General features: G+C 43.7%; 1 protein-coding gene across 1 annotated transcript in view; it reads left to right on the top strand.

Moving 5' to 3' along the window:
- The window catches only part of LOC107394807 (uncharacterized), a 77,026-nt gene that overhangs the window by 18,142 nt on the left and 35,055 nt on the right, over positions 1–23,829 (top strand). The window contains exons 2-9 of the mRNA XM_015973929.3: positions 5,874–5,942; positions 15,641–15,665; positions 15,752–15,769; positions 15,935–15,994; positions 19,380–19,513; positions 19,600–19,716; positions 22,832–22,889; positions 22,976–23,023. Of these exons, the coding sequence (XP_015829415.3) occupies positions 5,874–5,942; positions 15,641–15,665; positions 15,752–15,769; positions 15,935–15,994; positions 19,380–19,513; positions 19,600–19,716; positions 22,832–22,889; positions 22,976–23,023 (529 nt within the window). The remainder of the gene's footprint in view (positions 1–5,873; positions 5,943–15,640; positions 15,666–15,751; positions 15,770–15,934; positions 15,995–19,379; positions 19,514–19,599; positions 19,717–22,831; positions 22,890–22,975; positions 23,024–23,829) is intronic.

Genomic DNA, 23,829 nt, shown 5'->3' with positions numbered 1-23,829 from the left:
GTGGAAGTCCGCATCAGCTCTTTTACTCCACATTTTTTTACTTGGTTTTTCACCTGTTATGTGTTGTTTATCATGTTCGGTTCTAGAGTCTGGATGTTTACAGACTCGAGGACTTTGTTTACGCTGAGCAGCTGTGAGTTTTAAGAAGATACGTTTGTGGCGGTCGTATGACCCTACGGTTAATGCTGTAACCATGTGGCACAAATTCACAATTGGCACTTGTAGGAAAAATCACTAATGTCATAAAACCAATATTACAGTTTAACATTTTCTGTTTTAATATTGTCTTTTGTCCATTCTTCTTATGTGATATAAGTGAAAGCCACATTTTTATTTTCAGTTTTCACTTTTCTGTGATGCAAGGAATTAAAAAAAAACCCTAAGCGTGCAAGCTGTTAAAATGTAGTCATAGTATTTCCTTTTACATATATGTTCCCAGTTCTATAGTACTTTGTGGTGATTTTCACATGATCATAAAAGACAGCATGTTGATTATGTGGTTCCATCCCAAACAGAAGCTGATATATAAATATTCTTACTGCTGTCATCAGGAACAACATAAGTGGAATAAAATGGTCCGGGCAGTAATTGGAGATCAAATACAAAAATATTCCTCAAAATGATTAGATGTAAATCCAACTAGAACTTAATTTAAAAGATTAAACCTACATTTAATAATAATTTAGCCACCAAAAATAAAGCTGAAGCTCTTCGACCGCTGTGGACCAGATTTGACTGTTGGGGCTTTAAATATCCCCGCGACCTCAGATCGAACCATCAAGACAGCTAGAGCCAAAGTTAGTTTTACTTTGCAGAGGAGTGCACTCACTCAAATCTCACTTCCTCGTGCAGTACTTTTTATTAACAGAGAGGTTCTTTTGCATAAGCAGTTGTCAGGGCATTGGCTGCACTCAAACAGAAAACCACCTCCACATGACATGATGGAGAAAACCAACCATTCTACATGAAGTAAACAGAATACCATGTGTGGTGTGTAACTGTGATGATATCTGTTAAAACAGGAAAGTCTTGTTTCCTGTTTACTTGTTCCAGTGTTGGGCAAGTTACTTCAAAACTGTATTGCAGTATTTATTACTTTCTATCCTCATTTTAAAGAAATAATTACATTACTAGATTACTGATTTTAAAATGTAAGGCATTACACTACTTTTGCATTACTCTAAGTCACTTTTAACAAAACAACTTCAGTATAAATTTGGTAATCTGATGCCCAGTGAACTCATGACACATCGGGTGGAAGGTGATGTGGTGTCTGAGCTAGTGTTTTTTAGAATGATTGTTTATTAAATAAAAGAAACAAAAAACTGTACTCTCAGCACGCTGTCATCTTATATTAACCGAGCAGGGAGTGAGGTGGTGGGGGCTCCAAGCCAATTTAGCCTTGGTCCCCAAATGCCTTGATACGGCCCTGGATGTGGGACTGACTTTTGAGGGTGATCTGATTCTATCACATGTATAAATATTAAATGCTTGTATATTATTGCTTTTCACCGGTAAAAATTTGTATTGGGGATAAATGTACCTATTTTTTTTCTTTTCAAGTACTTTTCTTGTGTTTTCTTGATTTCATTTGAATCATTTCCTGCCCTTTCTCTCTCTCACCTTCCTGCATGCTGCATCTTTTCTCAGTCTTCCAGAAAAACAGTTTCCTAGACTTTCTACTTTCTAACTAATCAGCCAAAGGGATTTTAACATGCGCTGCGCTCCAGCAGCAATGAGTTGAAATCACCGTGGTACAGATTATGAACTCAGCTGACGCAAAGCACGTCAGAAAAGTACAGAAAGTACCAGAGAATATGAGCCGATATGAACGATAGCAAGTGAATTATTTTGTTTTGGTGGAGCGATTTTGTGAATGTTACAGCGGCCGCGTGCAGGGCGCAGCTGGAGTATGTGGGCCGTTACCACTGCGTCCTCTCTGCCCGCAAAGCTGAGTCCATAAATGACGTAATATATGCAGATACTGGATCTATTTTTGGGCTTCCCGCAATTTGAATTTTTAAGACGCATCTTGATTCTGGGTTTAAAAATGCATTGTAATTACCGCATTACTGACAATTGTACCGAGTAAATATTACCATTTTGTTTCCCTGTAATGCCCTACATTACCACATTACAGCAAAAAGCAATGCACTAAAGTAATTAATTACTTTTTTACCACGTTACTCCCAACACTGCCTGTTACTAAGAAATATGAGTTAACTTGCAGTCTGGAAGTTTCCATTTGAGACTTAGAGAAAATAAAGGTTATTATGCTATTTAACAGTGATGGTAATGCAAAAGGGGACGTGACCTTACATTCCTTGTCCAAACCTATTCAACAAGCGTCGCTGCTAGCCTGCCTCAGAGCAGGTTTGTCCTCAAGCATGTGTTACCATAGCTTATGAGAGGGGATTCGGGTTAACCTCGTTCATAGAACTGATATGGGGAAAATTAAGCTGTGATTTTCAAAGTGAGCCTGGCTTTTGGGATTAGCTTTCTTGATGGAACAACTCGTTTGATCTGCAGGGTGACTTCATACAGCCGAAACGGGGTATGTTCCACAAAGCCGAGATGAGAACTTCTCCAAGTTTCGATCCATACTGCGGACACCGCCATTTTGCTGGTCCGCATCCAGTTTACAATTTTGCTCGAGCAATGCATGTTTGAGTGTTGACAGCACAACACATTCCTTCATAGAGGTCAAGCAGCTTGCCCAGCTCATCTGACAGCTTCTGAATTTGGTAGGTGCTTTTATAAGACATACCATGCTGGCAAATCAGCGTAATATTACCGCAATGGTATTTCTATAAACGCGCCCTGCCGGCATGGCGTTGCGCGAATTTTGCGGCATTCGTTCCGCCTCGCTTGGCAGTTATATTTGGGTAATGGTCTGTCGTATGCTCCCTGGCGCAACAGAGGCATATATCATGATGACGTGGGAGTTATTGCTGAGCTCCGGCTGGCAAATTTATTGAAAATAAAAGTAAACACCGGCAATAAGGTTTGCTTTTTGAACAAAAGTAGCTGAGATGGCAAACTGGAGCGCCGCAGCGCTCCATGAGCCTCTGTAAGAGCTGAAGCTCAGATCACCAGAGACTGCACAGGGACTGATGGGGCAGACCCCTTTAGGAGCTGCTTGTTAACAAAACAAAACTTAATGTTCACGGCTTCAATCGCAATAAAAAGCAAGTTATGTCCAAGATAAACGGAAGTCTGCGGCAGCGCAGAGACCGCCCCCATACCCCCTTCATGCCGCCATCACCTAATCTTTTATAAAATTGCCACTATTGCACCACATTACCGCCACAGTCTGATCTTATAAACCACCTTTATCCTCCCCAGGGCGCCACGGCAAATCCCGTTTTGCAAACACTATGGTCCTGTAAAAACAGCTTATTGGTGATACACCAGAGATCATCCCGCTCCAAACAACAGAAACCCGATTATCCTGAATCCAATTGTATACATATTCTCTACGCCCTCCACAGACAGCAGCAACAGTTGCATGTTCTTCCACTTGCCCCAGGAATCGGGCACATAGCCAGCCAAGTCCGTTTTGTCAGGATAGGTAATTGAACCTTTCACCATTCTTTGCGAGAATTTTTGATCAATTGCATTCGGAGACCAGCTGAAAAGATCCATGGTCAAAAAAACAAGAAAAAATAAATCCAGTAGAAAATGCAGAGGTGCTCCAGATAGTCGGACGCATGAAAGAGCAGGCAAGACGGTGTTGGGAAGAGGGGAAGAAAACTGAACTGAATCAACTGTAGGGAGCCTCATCTCAAGGCGTCAGGCCAGGACCTTCTCGAGAAGTTTAACAAGTGACACCGGTCTTCAGGAGTGAGACATATGATCTATCGTAAGTGTATTAGGAAACATATATGTACAAATTATAATGAATGATCACTCGGGGAGGTCAACGTCGAACATTTTAGACCTCAACAGGAGCCACAGCTTAAGGTTGTCTTTTTAAAAAAATTTTTTATCAAAAAATAGAGAAATAACAGTTAGATGCAAAGTTGGTGGAAGCAACCAGACAGTAGAAGACTCATTAAAGACCAACAACAACAATGGGGATAGTAGTCCAGAAAAATTCTTCAAGAACTCTGCCGGAAAGCCGTCCAGTCCTAGCCTGGCAAGCAAGACTAAATAATATATTATTTATTTAGCCCGACAACACTCCATTGATGGTTCTCGGCCGTGGGGCGGGTTCTACCATTGTCTTGCGAACGATTTCCGCATGCTACTGGTCAATGAACAGTGTCACGTACTCAATGCAACGGATGTCTGTAAACAAGGCAGTCTGCTGTTGAAGGTGAAAATGCATCCTTTTTCTAAATATTGCTACTTTGCATACTGCTGATCGCAAAAGCAATCTCAGTCGCCAAAATATCCTTTTCTACATCCTCAGCCAGATCTGCATTCACAGAGGGGACAGCTATGCGGTCAGTCTAAAAGCCTTCAAATTGTCCCTTGTGTAGAGTCGGATAAATACAGCAACCGGAATGGTCTGAAAGGCCCATTCTTGATGCAGCTTACGTGAGAGCAAATGTCTCACTCTCACCATGTTCATAATGTTCACAACGTGATTTAGAAATTGCACATTTGGCCTATCAAGCAAATCAAGGCCTCTCCAGCGTGCAGTTATCCCTATTTCTTGTACACTTTTTCTACCACATCTTTTCCTTCCCCTTCACTTCTCTACTAATGTGCATGGACACAGCTCTGTGAACAGCCAGCCTCTTTAGTAATGACCTGTTGTGTCTTGCCCTCCTTGTGCAAGGTGTCAATGGCCGTCTTCCCAAGAACTCATAAGATCAATGGCTGCCACAAGCCGTTATCAAACAAGGGGTCCTATGTTGAAGAATACTTTTTCCAGAGTGTAGGTTAAACGGTGCCTACCCTGCCTGCTTGTCACTGCGGTGTGGTGACTCTTAGTCATCTTTCAAAGTGTCACTGATATGTATTTTCTGTATTTAATGTGCCTTTTTAAGGCCTAAAGAACATTGCAGGACATGATAAGTATTTGTTTAAATGAAAGGTCATCAATCTTTGATCACATTTTAGAGTGGTGAAGAATGGCCTCTGTGATCACCCAACTTCCTGAGACAAGATGAAGGTCCAACAATATGTGTTGATTAAGTTACCCCGGTCAGCTGATTCTGAAGAATGTTGATTAAGCTACCGGTCAGCTGAAGAAATTTTGTAAACTTCTGGGTGTGTCTTCCTAAATAAAAGGAGCTCTAAGGCTTTGCCTGGTGTGTGAGCAAACTGCCGTTGTGTCTGGTGTGTTTGATTCTCTCATCCTCTGCAAAGTATTTTCACTTTGCAGAGTATTTCGATGTTGTATGTTTAAGGGTTGTTTACAATTTACCAAATTATGAATCTGATCCCTCTGTGTGTGCTCTGACTTTCTTTGAGGTAATATAGGAGCAATATTAAATTACCCAACAGTCACCCGCAATGATTTCAAACTGGATGCTGCAGCACAGTGGATGTTGTTATGCAATGCAGTAGCTGTTGGTGATGTCTTTGCGGTTCTTGGCAAAAAGTGCTTGCAGCAGGCAGATGTAGGTGAAGTGAATTTCCTGTGTGGTTAAGTTGCTGTGAGGTTCAAATAGAACTTAGATGAGATAGATTAGCATGCCATCAAGACTTTGTCTTCATATTGGGTTGAAGCTCAAGGTGCTTTTAAAACCAGCAAAGTGTGGTTGATGACGAGACTTTTATTGCACTTAAATAAAGTCAACAAATGTCTCATTCCCAAGGAGAGAAGTGTTATGAGGCAATTAGATCCACATTATGCACTATTAATGGCAAGTTTAATATCTCCATCTCCAATGGATTGATGTTATATTTTCTTGTTTCAGGTTTGCTGCTCTATGTTTAGCGTGATGTTTTCATTTAAAAAACACATGAGTTCTCCAGGACATCTACAGGTGAGCATCAGAGTTTAAACTTTCTTGAAATGATTATCAACTCTAATAAGAGTTGACCTATGATGCCATTTCTTTGAGATAGTTGACTTCATAATAAAACATATATCAGTCAATTCAGCATAGTTAACAATGTGGTCTTTAGTTTTGTAAAACCAGCACCAAATTATGTAAAAGAGGCCACAACAAGATAAATGTACCTTTGATTTGACAAAACCGTGCAGTTACTGCAGCCTGAATTTTTTAAGTCACATAACTCATGCTTTGTAGGGTTATAGGAAACAAAAATCAAATATTTTAAAGGTGCTGTGTTGAACTGATGATTCACTGGAAAAGTACTTGTGTTAAACCTCTATTGGTGTGATGCTGTTAATGAGACCCATGAGCCTTAGTGCCCCGATAGCGGGTAAGTGCGTAAGCAATGGTCATCCACAAGAAGGCAGAAGTAGAAACTCTTAAAGAATGCTGTGAGGCCCCCGTCCATGCAGGGATGGGTGTAGATATTATGCTGGGGTGGGGCTGGGTTGGTGCCCTCGGACTCCGTGAAGCTCTGTGATGCTGCTGCTTTGGGCCCTGGCAGGATGGGCTGGGGTCTCCATGCTCTGGGTGGCATTTTGACAACAGAGGTGCCTATTGGGGCCAGTGGGTGTTGGCTCCCTGGAGGGCTAAGCCCAACCAGCCATTCCTCCCGATCCCCAATCAATCAATCAATCAATCAATCAAAGCTTTATTTATAAAGCGCCTTCTGCAACCCTGCCAGGAAGCCCAAGGCGCTGAACATGGTACAGTAGAAGTACAAATATAGTGAATAAATCAAAAATAAAAGCATTTCAAAAATAAAAGCAGTTCAAATTACAGAATACAAATTACAAAAAAAGGTGAAACATTCTACTACAGGACAGGTGGGTAAAACAAGGGATAGAGTGAACCAATGAAAACTGTGAAATAAATTCAACGTAAAAGAGGGCCGAATCAAACATGTTCAGGAAATGCCAAGCGGAGGAGGTGGGTTTTTATGCGACTCTGAAAGACTGGCAGAGATGGGGACAGCCTAACTGAGGGTAGCAACTGGTTCCAGAGTGACGGTGCTAGGACTGAGAAAGCCCGGTCTCCGCTAGTACAACACCTAGAACAAGGCACAGCGAGCAGGCAGAGGAGCGCAGAGCGCGTGATGGGGAATGTTTGTTCAGGAGTGTGGCTAGATAGGGAGGACCACCACCATGGAAGAAATTGTAAACAAAGATGAGGATTTTGAATTGTGCACGATAGCAAACCGGAAGCCAGTGCAGGGAGGTCAGAACCGGACTGATGTGGTCCCGTTTCCTGGTCCCAGTCAGGAACCTGGCTGCACTGTTCTGCACAACCTGTAGGCGACACAGTGATGACTGACACAACCCTGAATAAAGAGAGTTGCAGTAATCAAGCCTAGAAATTACAAATGCATGCAGTACCCGCTCCAGGTGGGCTGTCGACAGCATAGGCTTGATTTTTGCAAGGCGTCTCAGGTGAAAGAAACTGGACCGGATCACTGAGTTGATGTGAGCATCAAATTTAAGTCCAGCATCAATTTTTACCCCCAAACTGGTAACAACTGGTTTTGAGTAGGGAGAAAGAGGGCCAAGATCAACATAACGACCCACATTCCTGCTGTTGGGAAGAAAAACAATGAGCTCTGTCTTTCCCTCATTCAGATGCAGAACGTTGGCCATTAGCCAAGACTTCACCTCGTTAATACAGGACACAAAGGACTGGATAGAGTGACCTTTCTCCTGACACAATGGAGAGTAAATCTGGCAATCGTCAGCATAGAGATGGAATGATAGGCCATGTTTACGAAAGATTGACCCCAGAGGAAGCAGATAAATGGCAAACAAAAGAGGACCAACGATCGATCCCTGCGGGACCCCCCAGCGGTGCCCCTCCCAAGATGAAAAAACATCACCCAGTTTAACGCAGAATGTCCTGTTGTGGAGATACGATCTAAACCAATCGAGAGCAGACCCTTTGATCCCAACCCATCGTTCCAAGCGATCAAGTAGAATTGCGTGGTTGACTGTGTCAAAGGCTGCCATCAGATCTAACAACAGAAGCACCACAGATGTACCCTGATCTAGTGATAGATAGATGTCATTTAGGACCCTCAGTAGAGCTGACTCCGTGCTATGGCCAGACCTGAACCCTGATTGGAAAACCTCAAACAGATCAGAGTCAGCTAAATGTGAGACCAGCTGCTGATAAACGACTTTCTCAAGCAGTTTTGATGTAAATGGCAGGGTAGAGATAGGCCTGTAATTTGCGATCACAGATACATCAGCACTAGGTTTCTTCAGGGTCGGCCGAACAACTGCTGCTTTCAAAGCAGCTGGGACCACACTTGTGCTGAGGCTCCCATTGATAATTTGACCAAGTGATGGGCCAAGACACGGAAAGGCAGCCTTCCAGAGACAAGGCGGCAGAACTTCAAGTGGAGAGCCAGATGGCTTCTGCCTCGCAACAAGCTTACTCAGCTCAGAGTATGAAATAGTATTGAGGGAGCTCAGGGTGGGTGGTGATGGAGGAACTGGAACAGTGTCAATAAAGTTACCGGAAATAGCTGCTCTAATGCCTTATACTTTATGAACAAAGAATCTGTGAAAATCTTCAGAGTTTCCAGCAGCTGTAGGAGACATGGAGCTAGGCTCCTGATACACCAGAACAGAGTTTAGTGTTTTGTAGAGAATCTTGATATTCTTGGTTTGTTTCGATGATTTCTGCAAAATAGGCCGTTCTGGCAGCCCTCACAGCATCCTGATAAGCACCCAGAGATGCTCTGAACAACTCACGCGAGACCTGTAGGCCATCCTTTTTCCACTTTCTTTCATAGGATCTACACGCCCGCCTACAAGCCCGTGTGACATCAGAGAGCCAAGGCTCCCTCCTAGGCCTAGACTTGCAAAGTTTGAGAGGGGCAACCACGTCCAGGACCTGATTACAAAGTAAATCAAAGTGTTGTGAATAGTGTTCAGTGTTAGATGGATCAGGGTTAAAGGTCTCTGTTACAAGCCATCTACCCAAACTAGCTGACTCTTTAATAAACACTATGTCTCAGGGTTGACTTTTACTTCTATTTATGCGGGGGCGTGATTATCCAGTTGACCTGCACACTAATATGAGCTGATCAGCGATCACCATTAACCTAGGTTTAGATTCTGGCACACACACTACTAGCAGCTCAAAGGAAGAGTCTGTTCAAACCCAAACACACCTTAGTCACCTGCAGTTTATGTAGTGCTCAGGTTAATGACTCTAAACTAAGTGTTATGAACCTCTTGGAGTGGGATTAAAGTAACCAGCACTCACCTTTCTGCGCTTACGCGACACCAAGGAGACCCCAGGCAGGAGATCCGTTTTAAAGCTCCTTATAAGAAGGAACAAAAGTTTTTATTTTATATGATGAAGTAAAAAATTATTCCAAATTCCCGACGCAGCGGGTCAAAAACACCGAACTCGTACAGACTCCGAACAACAACCACAACTCCCCAAGAACCACCCTAACCAACTGGGCCCCCCTCTTTTATTGCTTCACAACAACTCCCCTTCTGGCCCATCTTCGTCTCCATGACAACTCCCGCCTTGGAAGCATTCTCCGGCCTTGAGACTCCTCCCAGCGTCTCTTGCTTGGTGTCCTTTCTTCTGGTTATCAGTATACAGGGGGAGGTTTCTTCCCCCCTCCTTCCTCTTCTCCAACTCAGAGATCTGCTCAAGTCAACCATAAACAATTTCCTGACATGGGTGTCCCTGAAACTCTTATCACATCCTGGACTACTCCCATAGAGATCAGTAAAAGGCTAAAACTACAACATATATTTGCCAAGAATAGCAGATTAGTGAAACACACTCATTATTTACGACATCAGGAGATCAGGAGTCAAGTCATGCACACACATTTTACACACAGACCTTTTTCTGAACCCTGCAGCCTGGTTTCATTAACACACAGATTGAGATGTAATTCAGAACTGCTTTTATATGATAAAACAGGTCTGGAGAAATCGAAAATCTTTGTTCAACAGTCTCTAACCTTACAGACATACAGTCCACAAACTTTGAAATAGGTTCTGCATCCAGGGCTCTGAACCTAGTAGCGGGAGCTTCACACACAGGGACAGGACCTGGCAACGTAACATCACAGAGTATAGGAGAGTGGTCAGAGAACACAGGAGGCAAAGTCACAAGGTTCATGACAGGGAGACCAAAAGAGAGAACCAGATCTAGGGTGTGAACCCTGGCATGAGTTGGGGATGATACCCATTGAGTTAGATTGAATGAATCTAGCAAATTCAAAAAACCTTTAGCAAGCACATTGTCAGGACAGCAGATATGGATGTTAAAATCACCAAAAAATAGGACATTCAATTCAATTCAATTAAAAAATACTTTATTAATCCCAGAGGGAAATTGATTATAGTCAATTGTCACTTCCCATCCCCACACATTTCTCTCCTCCTGCTCCCTCACATCATCACACAAACATGCACATAGGACCTTGGGGGGTGGACAAATCAGGGAGTGCGGGTATGGACCCCATTTCCGCATTCCTGTGGCAACCTGCCCCCCAATTTTATTTGCACCTTAAACACTTCCATTCAAAATAACGACATTCCACACCTTTACACACTTAGGGCCTTGGGAGTGAGCACATTCAGTGGCACTTGGCAGGGGGATTTCTCAGCCTCATCCTAAGTGCCAGTGCCCACTTCCAATTTTACACTGCACTTAGACACTGAGGGCTGTGGGTGCAAGTGGGGTGGTGTGGTGGCATCAGCTGGCATAGGCCAGACGATGCCCGCACTGCCCGCTCACCACAGTCATGGAATACACCTCATCAACACTCACTAACACCATATTGGAGAAGGCAGAGGGAGACTATGGGTCTTAGCACACCTCTGTTGTCGCTTGGCTTCCTGGGGCTGGAGGCTAGGAGGGAGATCTGGCCATCTGGTTGGGGTCTAGGGTGGTGGGTTGCTGTGCTCAGCGTTGGGCGGGGGAGCCTGCTCATCAGCACCCCAGCAGAAAGGTTTGAACTCTGGGAACCGGTAATGGTTGTACCCCATGTGCAGCAGTACCGGGACCAGAGTGAATAGGGTGTGTATGGGGAGCACGAGTGGGTGTCCGGCGTGCATTTTTGTAAGTCTTGGGTTATATGTGCATGAGGGAGTGAGTGTGTGACTGTGTTTGTGTATGACTGTATATGTCAGCTGGGGCCTTTGACTCCTCTCTTCTCCTGGGACTTATTTTGATGATATAGATCTTCGTCTCCCCTCTCCCTGCCACACCTGGTGTGGAGTGCGTTGCCTTGGTCTGCCTGGGTCATGGCTCCCAGGTCAGGGAGTTTAATATTTTTGGCATCTGCCTGACCAATCCCGGTGGCTGCCTGGTGGGGTCTGGGTCCCTGGGCTCTGCTGGGTCCCCGGCGGGGGTGGATGCCCCTAGGTCCCGGGTCGCTGGGTCCCGGGCTTGGCCGGCTAGGGGGTGGGAGGCTGCGGGCGGGCCTGTGGGCTTGCCGCCGATATCTCCCGGGACTCTGCCGACTGCTGGTTGTGGCCCTCCGGGGCGACCCTCTGCGCCTCTCGAGGGGAACGGGGGCTTTTCTGGTCGCATTCTCCCTGGAGTTCCTGTGCTCTGGGGCAGCTCCTGGTTCTCTGGGACTTGGAGCTCCCTCCGTCTCCTACGCATCTTTAGGGGGCAGATTTGTGGCCCCTCACACTCTCTTTTGGACGCTCCTAGAGAGAAACCTTGCACAAACAGTTTGTGTACACACACAGGTGCTCACATGGTGCTCTCATAAGTATGGACTTGGGCAAGTTCAACACATGTCTTAAGGCTATGGTGGGCACTTAATGCACTGTGATTTATTATCGTGTGATTGTTCAGTTAAACAATGTTGATTTATATATTTCTTCATCAAGTTGACGCAGTGATAGCTTGATCTTGTTGTATAGTTGTTGTGTCCCTTTTTTTTTCTTCTTCTCTCTTTCTGCAGGTCTAGAAGCAGACTCTTGTTCATTATTGTTTATTTTTGTGGACCCTCCTCACCCCACCTTTTGTTTCTTCCTTTCTCTTTCACCTCTGTCTCCGTGTCTGGTCAGAATTAAAAAGCATTCAAAAACAATAACAAAGTTTTAAGTATCAGGCGTGACATTAAAAGACACTTTGATGCTCCACCTGAGTGTTAGTCTGTAAGGCTTGTCACCAGCATTCAGGCATCAATGCTGTGAGGATTAGAAGTCAGAAATTAGAACGAGGACTGGAGCCAGTTGATGTGGTTCGGCATCTAGTTAGGATGTCTCCTGAATGCCTCCCTGGTCCTAAAGGAAGACCTAGGACACGCTGGCGTTTCTCGGCTGGCCAGAAAACGCCTTGGAATTGTCCCAGAGGAGCTGGTCCAAGTGGCTGGGGAGAGGGAAGTCCGGGCCTCTGCTTAGGCTACTGCCACTATAGCTGAGGAAAATAATCGATGCATCGGGATGCGGACATGAACGATTCTGCATCGTAGAAGAGTACGCCATAATCGATTATAGTGGAATGTAGTTTTGTTTAACGGCGGCACCAGCACAGCATCCAAATCTGTCAAGAGTGAGTGTCCTCCAAATTTATTAAGTGGTTCCGCCTTAATGTGGTACCGCAGGGCTGAGCGCTACAGTTGTAACCTGAGTCTGAACCGGAACCGGATCAGCCTGACTGGTTCTGTTGGATTTGGGCCGTAAATTATGTTAATTGAGCGGGTTGTCCGCGGTGCGCTCCGCTCGCTCGCACAGCAGCTGAGAGACGAGGAGAGAGAGAGACACTGTCTGCTCACACAAGAGAGAGTATCGGAGGATGCTCCTCCAAACACGCATTATTATTTTCATAATTTAATTATTGTTTCTCCTGGAAGCGCTCAGTCCGACCAAGTGCTGTGATGTCGGGAGGTCCGGTCTTGGGGGAGGGGGCGGGGTCAGTGACGGCGGCTGCAGCGTGATCGTCTGTCTATTTTATTTAGGGACACGGAGAAGTTAAAAGGAGAGAGAAATAGAAGATAGAAGTTCTTGTTCCACTTTATTCTTTTGTTTCATGATGATGAACTGATGTTAAATTCAGTTTAAAGAGAAACTGGGAGGAAGCTTTGGTTCATTTTAGGTTACAGGAGATCTTGTGTCCTATCTACTCCTCCAGAGACAGCATGGACATGAGGGTTACATGGTGAGGGTCCCACAGGACAGGTTAGTGGAAAGGTTTGTAGTTAGCTGGTTAGTGAAGGAGATCCATCAGCTGGGTAATTTAATCCTAATCCAGCCCACAGCCTTCTGCTGGTGTTATTATCAGAAAGAATAAAACACACATCTTAAATAGTATTGGAAGTGTAGAATTTGCTTTGTTTTATTATTTTCTGCATCAAACAGAACTTGATTCATTCTCCAACATTTCAGAAATGAACCACTGGGTTAAAATAAAATTACAAACGAAGTCAAACCTTTCATTTGGTGTTATTTCTGACACCCTTCAACTGTGGCATAAATATCTGACTCTAGAGCTGCTCAGAGACATTAAACACTCATTTATGAACCCATTATGTATTTTATTATTACATTATGTGTCCTGTAGGTTTTCAGTACTTTTTTAGATTTTGTGAGTTTTTGCAAAGCGTGTTTTTCTCAGCCTGAGGCGTGGTGTTGAACGAGGAAACAGATGTTTTACTTTGTTAAATCTTCTTAAATGTTTAAAATGTTTTGTCCTAACCTGTTGTGAATGGAGAGATTTTGAGGGATGGCAGGTTGTGTCACTTACATTTTTGATAAAAAAAAAATAAATAAATAAAAAGCAATTATCTGACATCTTCTATTTATCGATGAAAACAAATCAATATAAAATAATCGTGATGCATCGGGATATCGAATCGAATTGAATCGTTGACCCAATAATCGTAATCGAATCGAATCAGGAGACAAGTGAAGATTCACACTTCTAACTGCCACTGCGACCTGTTCCCGGATACATGGAGGAAAATGGATAGATGAATTTTAGGTTTTCGTAGGCGGGTGTCCTGTGCCCCATATTTGAACTGAGATGAAAAGTGAAAATACAAAAAACAAGACCTTCAAAAACAAAATCCAGTTCAATTCAATTCAAAAATACTTTATTAATCCCAGAGGGAAATTGATTGCTGTAGTAGCTCAGAATAATAATAATCAAGTCATCAAAGAGTTGTTGTATATTACAATGGCTGTTGGCAGGAAGGATCTCCAGTAGCGGTCAGTGTTGCAGTCAAACTGAAGGAGCCTCTGACTGAAGACACTCTTCCGTTGTCGGACAGTCTTGTGAAGAGAATGCTCAGGGTTGTCCATCACTTTCTTGATTCTCTGGAGAATCCTTCTTTGCATTATCTCCTCCAGCAGTTCCGAAACTGCCGATACTCTGGCTGAGTCCTTGAAAGGGCTTGGAGTTCCTCCATCTTGTTGGCTAGTGATCTCACATTGCCCATTATGATCAATGGAAGAGATGGTTTGAATTTCCTCTTTCTCTGTCTCCGTTTTGCTCCCGCTCTGCATCCACGCTTCTTGCGTTTTAGCTCATTTGGGATTTGTTGCTTCAGTTGAGGTATTATTTCAGCCTTTCCAATGTTAATCAGCTGCTACCGATTGTAAACCATTTGTTTCCGTGGTTATGCACCATAACAAATGCTCAAAAAGTGAAAAAAGCTAAAAAATAGCAGTAAAAATGCTCCAAGCTTCACAGCACCAGAAACAGAAAAGTAAAGTGTCCAAAAAAATACAGTTTTTCTTGAGAAACTAGAAAAGCATCACTTTTTCATTTGTTGATTATTTCCTTTTTTCAATTGAAACCAATTAAATAATGATATTGAAGCTGAATGGGTAGTGCAGACATTTAGGCATGGCTCACATGGGCTGAATAAGTCTGATGGAGAGAGTCTTGGCTTGAAAACTAATTATTACAGGGTCCTTGAAAAAGCTGTACCCTCATAAGTGGTCTACTCTGATCTAAATGATGTAAACCACATATTTTTACCTCAGTATGACCAGTAAGTCCATCGCTAATTCCAACTAAGGATTAGCCTAAGTGCATAATAAAAATCTATGTATACATTTATTTTCAGTAGTGTAATAACGTTTATTGGTACTTGGGATTGGCAAGACTGAAAAATCTTATTTGTGTATCCATATCTAAAAATAAAAAACAATAGATGTAAGTGTAGTCTAAATTATGCAAACGTAATAGTTTTTAACCAAATGCATTTTTCTAACCAGTAACATACATTTTTAGCTATTATCTTGGTTAGACTCAAAACCATGCATGTGGTGATTCTTGTGAAATAACCACATCTGTGAAAACATTCCAGTGTACAAAAATGTTCCGTTATCTTGAAGGAGAGATGTTTCATTTCAGTATTCAGGTGAAAAATACAGGTCACACTGACCAAGAACAAACTGTACAAATAACAATGTCCCTGCCAACAATTTCCACTAAGTGTCTATGTGCAAGGCCACAGTCTGGTTATGCAAGGCAGATGCAATCTATTTAATAATGTGCACTGATTCTCCACACTTATTTATATTTTGCAAGTGATGACCCATGTGTATTTTCTGTATTCATTGAACTTTTTTTGATCTCCACTCATCGTTTCCATCATTATGAATTGAACATTTGCACATTTATTTCCACAGAAAATGAAAACCGTTTTTCCAGAAGGTATGTTTCAGTTTCTTTGCTCATACTTATGTCGATATTTAACTGATGATACTTGAACTATTATAATATGCTTTTTTTTTTTTCAGAAAAGATAGACATCATTGGTAAGCTCATCGTCTTTTGTAGAGTTACAGAAGTCAGTTTAAAATACTAAATCTGCTTAAACTTAGTGATCTTCTTACCGTATGTGTCGCACAGGTTATCTGAATTAATATTGTGCTTTTACACCGATGTATAATAATGTTTCTTTTATGTTCTGTTCCCTTAAGAATATTTACCTCACATTGTTTTTGTTCCAAGAAAGAAACATGAACACAAGCCTTTTGTGGGTAAGTTTTTATTTTGCGTTTTTGACAAATCTACAAAAAGAATAAAAACTAACTTCAGACACATCTTCATTTCTTAATATGTGGAATTGTGTGTTGATCAGCAGTTATCTTGGCTCCATTTCCTTTACTTTAACTTTAAGTCTTTTACGTTCAGTCTGCTTCACATATGGTGTATATTTAGGGAAATAATGTGCAGTAACATAAAAGGGAAAAAAGTTATATTACAGTTGGAAAGACGATTCAATTGAGGTTATTTGAAAGGTGCCAATTCTCAACAAGAGCCATCTCAAGGTATTTCACAAAGTACATTCTAATTGCGTTCAGTTCACTATGCCAGGATGAAAACCACATTCCTCCTCTTGAATCTGAGGTTCAACAATCCGCCGGACCCTCCTCTCTATAAACCCTGAACAGAACTAGGTAGGCTCAGGAGTGTGATTTTTCTGTAGTTGGAACACATCCTGCGATCCCCCTTTTTAAATGGGGGGACCGCCACCCCAGTCTTCCAATCCAGTGGAACTGCTACCAATGTCCACGCGATATTGCAGAGCCATTAGCCAACACAACCCTACAATATCCAGAGCCTTAGGAACTCTGGACGGATTATATTTTCCCCTGGAGCCTTGCCACTGAGCAGCTTTTTTACCACCTCAGTGTTCTCCGCACCAGAGATTGCAGAGCCCAACCCAGCCCAAGTCCCCAGACTCTGCTTCCTCACTGGAAGACGTTCTGGTGGGATTGAGGATGTCTTCCACCCACCAATCCACAACGTCCTGAGTAGAGGATAGCAACTCACCATCTCCAATATGAACAGTATTGGTAGCGCACTGCTTTCCCAACCTGAGGCTCCATATGGTGGAGCAGAATCTCCTCAAAGCTGTATGGAAGTCTTGCTCCATGATCTAACCAAATTCCTCCCACGCTCAGATTTTTGCCTCTGTGACCACCGGGACTGCATTCTGCTTGACCTGCCGGTACCCTTCAGCGGCCTCTGGAGTCCCACTGGCCATAAAGACCCCACATGACTCTTTCTTCAGCTTGACATTATCCCCAACCGTCGGTGTCAAAGTCCACAAGCGGATTTGGGGATGTCCATCACGACAGGCATCGACGACCCTGCGACCGCAACTCTGGTCGACAGTGGAGTGGAAGCACGGAACATGGCTCGCTCTGAAGTTTTGTCGGAGGAGGGAATTGAAACTTTTTCTGAAAGGAGACTCAGCCAGATGTTCCCAGCAGACCCTCACAATACTTTTGGGCCTGCAGGGTCTTACCGCAATCCTCCCCTGCCATCAAAGCTAGTGGTCAGTTGACAGCTCTGCCCCTCTCTTCACCTGAGTGTCAAAGACATGCGGCCGTAGATCAGATAAGACGACAGAAAAGTCTATCATCGAGCTGCGGCCTTAGGCCTATGAGCACATATGGGCACTTTTATGTCTGAACATGGAGTTCATTATGGACAATCCATGACAAGCACAGAAGTCCAATAACAAAACATTGCACAAATTCAGATAGGGGTTGTTCATCCACACCACACCTCTCCAAGTCTCACTGTCGTCGCCCACATATGAGCGTTAAATTCCTCCAGTAGAATGAGGGAGTCACTAGATGGAGCACCTCCTCCAAGGACTCCAAAATGGGTAGGTAGTCTAAAATGTTGTTTGGTGCAAAAGCATAGACAAGTCAGGGCCCGTCCCCTCACATGTAGGTGGAGACAGGCTACCCTCTCGTTCAGCAGGGTAAATTCCGACAAACAGACACCAAGATGGCGGAGCAACTAGAATGCTCACCTCTGCTTGGCGCCTCTCGATGGGGGCATCTCTAGAGTGGTAGAGTGTCCAGCTCCTCTCAAGGAAACTGGTTCCACAACCAGAGCCATGCGTTGAGGTGAGTCTGACTGTATCTAGTCTGAACCTCACACACCAACTCGGGCTTCTTCCCCACCAGAGAGGTGACATTCCACGTACTGAGAGCCCGCTTCTGTAGACAGTGATCAGACTGCCAAAGTCCCCACTTTCGGCTACCACCCATCACACATTGCAGTCGACCCCTTTGGCCCCTCCCACTAGTGGTGAGCCCATAAGAGGGACCCATGTTTTCTCTTTGGGCTGTGCCCAGCCAGGCTCAGTGGGTGAAAGCCCGGCCACCAGGAGCCTGCCAACGTGCTCCACCTCCAGGCCTTGTTCCAGGGGGTGGCCCCAGTGACCCGCATCTGGGCGAGGGAACACTGTTTCCATTTGAGGGCTGAACTTTATCGGATTCCTCTCCTAGGATCTGTTTGCCATGAGTGACCCTAACAGACGCATGAAGCCTCAGACAACTTAGCTCCTAAGATCATTGGGACACAAACCCCTCCACCACAGAAAGGTGGCAGCCCAGGGAGGGGCATATTTAAATATCTTTTCTCAATTGTACACCAACACACCACAGAAGGGACACTACTTACTTTGCTCAGTACCTTGTGTAATGGGCTAAATGATCAAAAATTAAGTTTATGGCTATACAATTAATGTGTGGAATGGTGTGTATATAATACAAGTTTATTTTTATGTAAAGCAATTTTGGGACAGCCGTATCTCAGGAGGTAGAGCGGGTTGTCTAGTAATCAGAAGGCTGCAGGTTTGATCTCGGCTCTTACCAGAGAATGCTGCTGTTGTGTCCTTGGGCAAGACACTTAACCCGCCTTGCTTGCTGGAAGGGGTCGGAGGGACTGGTGGCGTTAGTGTTCGGCAGGCCTCGCCTCCGTCAGAGCGCCCCAGGGCAGCTGTGGCTACATTGTAGCTCATGAATAATTTTCAATGTTTCAAATTCAATATTTTGTCCTTTTAATACCGTGTTCTCAAAGCTCTGTTACTTTGGTTAGACTCGATGCTGTTTAGTCAAAGTCCGGTGCAAGCTGTGTGGTTTAGCACAACCTGGTAGAAATATTCTCTGATGGGACACACATCGTCTAAAATGGTTCTAGGATGTCCAGAAATGAGTTGTTTTTAAGCCAGCAGTTTTCCTTTTGGGGTTTCTTATCTAATTATTAACCCTAGAACACAAGTCTTTTTTTTATTTTTTTGTCTAAAGAAACCCAACACATGCAAATGGACAAGGTCTCTGCAGTATTGCGCAAGACAAGACTAAGTACTTATGTTTGCACACAAGTTTTTGGACAAATTTATGTTTATAGCTTAGCTAGTCTGAAGTCGTCTTTTGAGAAAAGTTGTTTTTAAACATTTTAAAACCTGTTCATGAAACAGTTTTCATTTTCCCTGCTCAAATGTTCACAAATTAAGGTTTTGTGAAGTGTGCATAATAATCCAACCCATGTATATTTTCCTGTTTAACCATGTAGTATTATTCCCTGAAATAAAACCAGCCTTGTGTTGCTTCCTTCCAGGTCTGTCTCTGCTCACACTGTGTCTTGGCAAGTTGCACACAGCGTTTTACCTTTGCCACGCCTGTGAGGAATACTGCGCACTTAATCAAATAATGAGCCACGTCTATTCCCAAGAGCATTATGTCAACTACTTTGTAAGTGATGAGCGTAATTGGAAAAACAAAGATTAAAAGGAAAGATATGTGTTAAAAAAGTTAAAAGATTTTTTGTTTTTCCTCAGAATTACACAAACCCAGATGAACTTTGTTTCTCCTGGGTCCCCGGGACGAACATGAAAAAGATCCTGGCGTTAAAGTTTGAGCAGGAAGTGCATAAAAAGGGACTTCAGTACCTGCAGGTTAGTAAACAGAAGGTGTCTGTAATCCAGCAATGACTCCATAGACCATCATGTTGGGTTTTTCACGCAAGTTTTATAGCAGACTATATTGTGACTGAGGAATTTTATTATGTACCGCTCTCTGAGCCTAGAAATCTAGACCCGTCAGTTGCCAATGCAAAATGATTTTGTTCTGCATGTTTGTCTAGCCACGCTCCATTGGAATCTCTACAGTCCTGGTTACTCTGGGGACTGGCCAATCATAGTTTTGTGGGTGGGATTTTACTGTGACTCACCAAAAATGAGAAGGTAGCGGCTTTGGCATCAACTTTGGACAATTTAGATTTGGTCTTTTCTTTTGAGTCGAGAACAGACAGTTACTTTTCTTTATTTAGAAAAACGGTGTGTTTTGTCGTCTAACACAATGTATGGCAGACTGCCCCGTTAACTCGCATCCGTAGTGGTGAGGACGTAGAGTTGTTTGTTGACCAATAGCGTGTGGCGGCAGTTTGAAAGACAACTGTTGGTCTCGCCTCACAACTGAGAGCCGTCAGTGGGTCGCGGCCAGACTATATATTTAGAGAAATAGGATGGCTTGTCAGGCTACTTTGACCATTTTTTCAGTGCTCTTGGGCTATTTTGAGCCCCAACAAATTTTCATGATATAGAGGCTCAGACACAATCCCATAATGAAGCCTTCAATGGAAAGAACGGTTTGCCCTGCCCAGTAGGCCAGGATGCGACTATTAAAGGAGCTGCATGCAGACTGGCCTTTTTTCCCCGATTCTACCCCCCCCCCCCCCAAAAAAGCGCTTCACAACACAGTCAGTCAACCACCTAGACTGGCAAGCCAGACCAAATAAATGTATTATTTAGTCTGGCCACGCTCCATTGACGGCTCTCGGTTGTGGGGCGGGTTCTACCGTTGTCTTTCAAATGATCTCCGCATTCCACTGGACAATGAATGTGACATACTCTTGTTTCCCTCTGTTGCATCATCCCACCCACCAGGCATATAGAGTGCCCTGATTGGCCCACAAAGCGGATAAAGCTCTGTGATTTGTTCACTAAGCAGATAGAGCACTATGATTGGCCCACCATTATGGACCAATCACAGCTCTTTATGTGTTTGAAACCCCTCTAGAGAGCTGTGATTGGCTAGCCAGAGTCCTGGTAGGAGCTGTGGAGGTTCCAATGGAGCGTGCCTAGACCAAACTTTGCAAAGCAAGAATTTGGTCTAGTTCACTAGGCTATCAACCACCTATTCACATGCTGATGAGTTACATTGAAGCAACAGCTGCCCTGGGGCGCATGGGCAGAGATAAGGTCTGCCATACACCAGTGCCACCAGTCACTCCAACCACCAGCAGGAAAGGTGGGTTATGCGTCTTGCCCAAGGACACAACAGCAGCATTCTCTACTGGGAGCTGGGATTGAACCTGCAACCTTCCCATTACTGGACAACCAGCTAGAAACTGAAACTTTTTTAGCTTTGTACAGGATCCAGGTAACTCAATAGGCAAGCTTTGGGTCTATCTAGCACTCAAAGTCTGGATATTCCCAGAACGTCTTGGAACGTTACTTACAAGCTCCTGAATTCTTCTATGTTTCTTAATGACCAAACTCCCTTTCCTGGGTGAATGCCCGGACACCCAAGGATGGGAGAAGAACTAACTGAATAAACAGTCATTCATCACTTATCAAGGAATGTGCTGATGTACGAGCTCTGTAGTGAATAAAAGGCGCTCGCAGGGAGCCTGCTCTCTGAGATTTGCCGAACTCCACACTGGGTTGGTTTGTTCTTGGTCTTCGCATTTCTCCCTCTGCAGAGACAAATGAAAGTTTCATCTTTCACCTGTGCTTGTGATTCACTCTAGAGCCCTTTTCAGATAGACATTCTGGAACATTTGCGGACAATTCAATCCGGTTTTTAACCGGAACTGTGTTTTCAGACACACCACTTTTGTACCGGAACTTGTCCTTTCGGCTGCCTTTACACAGCAGGGAAAAGTTCCAGATGTCTGACGGCGGCGGGGGGAGGGGTGGGGGGTAGAATCGGACTTATGTTAAGAAGAAGAAGAAGAAAAAAATATCATTTCTATAGCGCCTCTCAAGATAAAAATCACGAGGCGCTTAAGCATAATTCTGCGCACACGAAGATGCATAAGAGACCTGGATGATGAAGCTCAATGGTTAAAGGAATCACTGAAGCGGTGTGAAGCGCTCCTTCGCGCGTCTAGGCGGTAGCGTAGGAGGCGAGCTGCCGTGGTTCGCCGCATGCTACAGGAGCGGGCTATCTAGGTGCGCACAGCGTCCCCCGGTCCCCTCCTCCTCCCCCTCCCTCTTGTCCGGAACTTTACCTCACCAGTCTGAAGCAGCCACCCTGTCCGTAACAAGTCCGGACCTGTTACTAGGGGCTTTGTCCGGATAAATTCCGGAACACGTTATCCGGATGTTTGTATTCAGACAGAAAGGTCTTACGGACAGAGTCCGGAACATTTCCGTTTTTCATGGCCAGTCTGAAGGGGGCTTAGGGAACCTGTGCTGCTAAAATAACCCAACAACCTTCACTGATCACATCAACACTTTCCAAACCCACCCTAACACCTACTTCTAAGTTGTAGTCTTTTCTAGGGAGTTTTTATTCATTTTTGCTGTCATTTGTCGTTCTGGTAGCATTTTATTATGTCTGAGGCTGAGCTTTGTAGAAACCCTAAACAAAGAGAGTTTAGGGACCCGTTGTGGCCTGACGATGAGCGTACCTTATCAAAATTCAGATTTAGTGTTCTTAAGTTTAGTCTCACTTGACAGATGACGGGATTCCAGGAGCTTGGCTGGCTCCAAGGTTATGCCTGTGTCAGAGTGAATGGTAGAAAGGTCAAGTATCTGGGCACTGTTGTATAAAATTTCCCTTTTGCATGTGAGAAATGTTTTTTAGTGGGACCTGGTTTATAAACCCGTTCTGGTTTGAGCACCACTTTAGATTTTTGGTTGAGAAATTTTGTGTGAATCTGAGTAAAATCTTGAACTTGCAGTGTTCTGATTATTTTGATTTTTCTACAGTTGCATCAGTTCTTTGCTGTAATAACCGTAAAAACATAATAAACACATTTCTGTTTTTTTCCTATCTTTGCAGGTTTTGCATTTACCCAACGAATTAATCAATAAGTGCTTTTCAAAAACCTACATGGAAGGTAAAATCTTATCAGTTTGAGCTACATTCTATTTTCTATATATATATATTCTGCATTATTGTGGCTTATCTGGTTTTTCTGTGCAGTGATGCAAACCCTATGTGAAAACGCGGAGCTCGTTTTGCTGTTCAGTGGTAAGTGCACAGTTTTCCTAATGACTGTTGAGGGGAAAAGCCATGGTTTTATCAGTTGCATCTTTGTCATAATCTCCACTGTGCATGAGTAAAAGGGGCATTATGGAGGTTTGACAGCCAAAACATGTATAGAAATAATAAATTTCTTCTTCATACGTTCTCCTGCAATGCCCTGGTCCTGTAGAATGAGCCCTGGCATTTTTACTGTGATTGCCTGTTTTTCTGTAAAATCACAGAAAAAGAGAGATGCTCGGGTCGAGCAGGCTGCTTCATGCGCGTTCACGCTCAGGCATCGCCCGTAGCATTTGCTATCCGTAGCTTTAGCAGCAGAGAGAGAGGTAGTGCCACTTTGTCGCTGTTCCTAACGCCTAGTGACCAAGCTAGCTACATTTCTGAGGACTCTTAGCTACTTTCTTCTAGATATTTCCTGCAATTTAGCAACAAAATAGCCATTTTCGGTCCGAACCGTTCTTTGAACGTTGTTTCAGCTGTCATCAAGGATATAACAGTTACAGATACAAAAGATGTCACTGAGGCTTTAGCTCACCTAGTAAGACGTCGGACTCTCGTGCAGAAGACCTGGGTTCGATTCTGGATGTGAACAGTTTATTTAGAGTTTATTTTTTACGTTAATGATACACTTTTTTACAGTAAGATGCTCAAATTTTTATTTGTGACTTGCCGAACGGCATTGAATTCACAGATAAAAAAGATGTGGGTTCAACTTTCATTTTGGAATAATTTTTCAAGCAAGGGAAGGGAATGATCTGAGCATGCAGGAGGACTGACCCATCATAAACCTTTGT

Source organism: Nothobranchius furzeri, chromosome 19 (genome assembly GCF_043380555.1).
Source record: "Nothobranchius furzeri strain GRZ-AD chromosome 19, NfurGRZ-RIMD1, whole genome shotgun sequence".
Taxonomy (NCBI): domain Eukaryota; kingdom Metazoa; phylum Chordata; class Actinopteri; order Cyprinodontiformes; family Nothobranchiidae; genus Nothobranchius; species Nothobranchius furzeri.
Note: the sequence above shows the minus strand (reverse complement) of the source record. Positions and strands in the feature narration are given on the sequence as shown.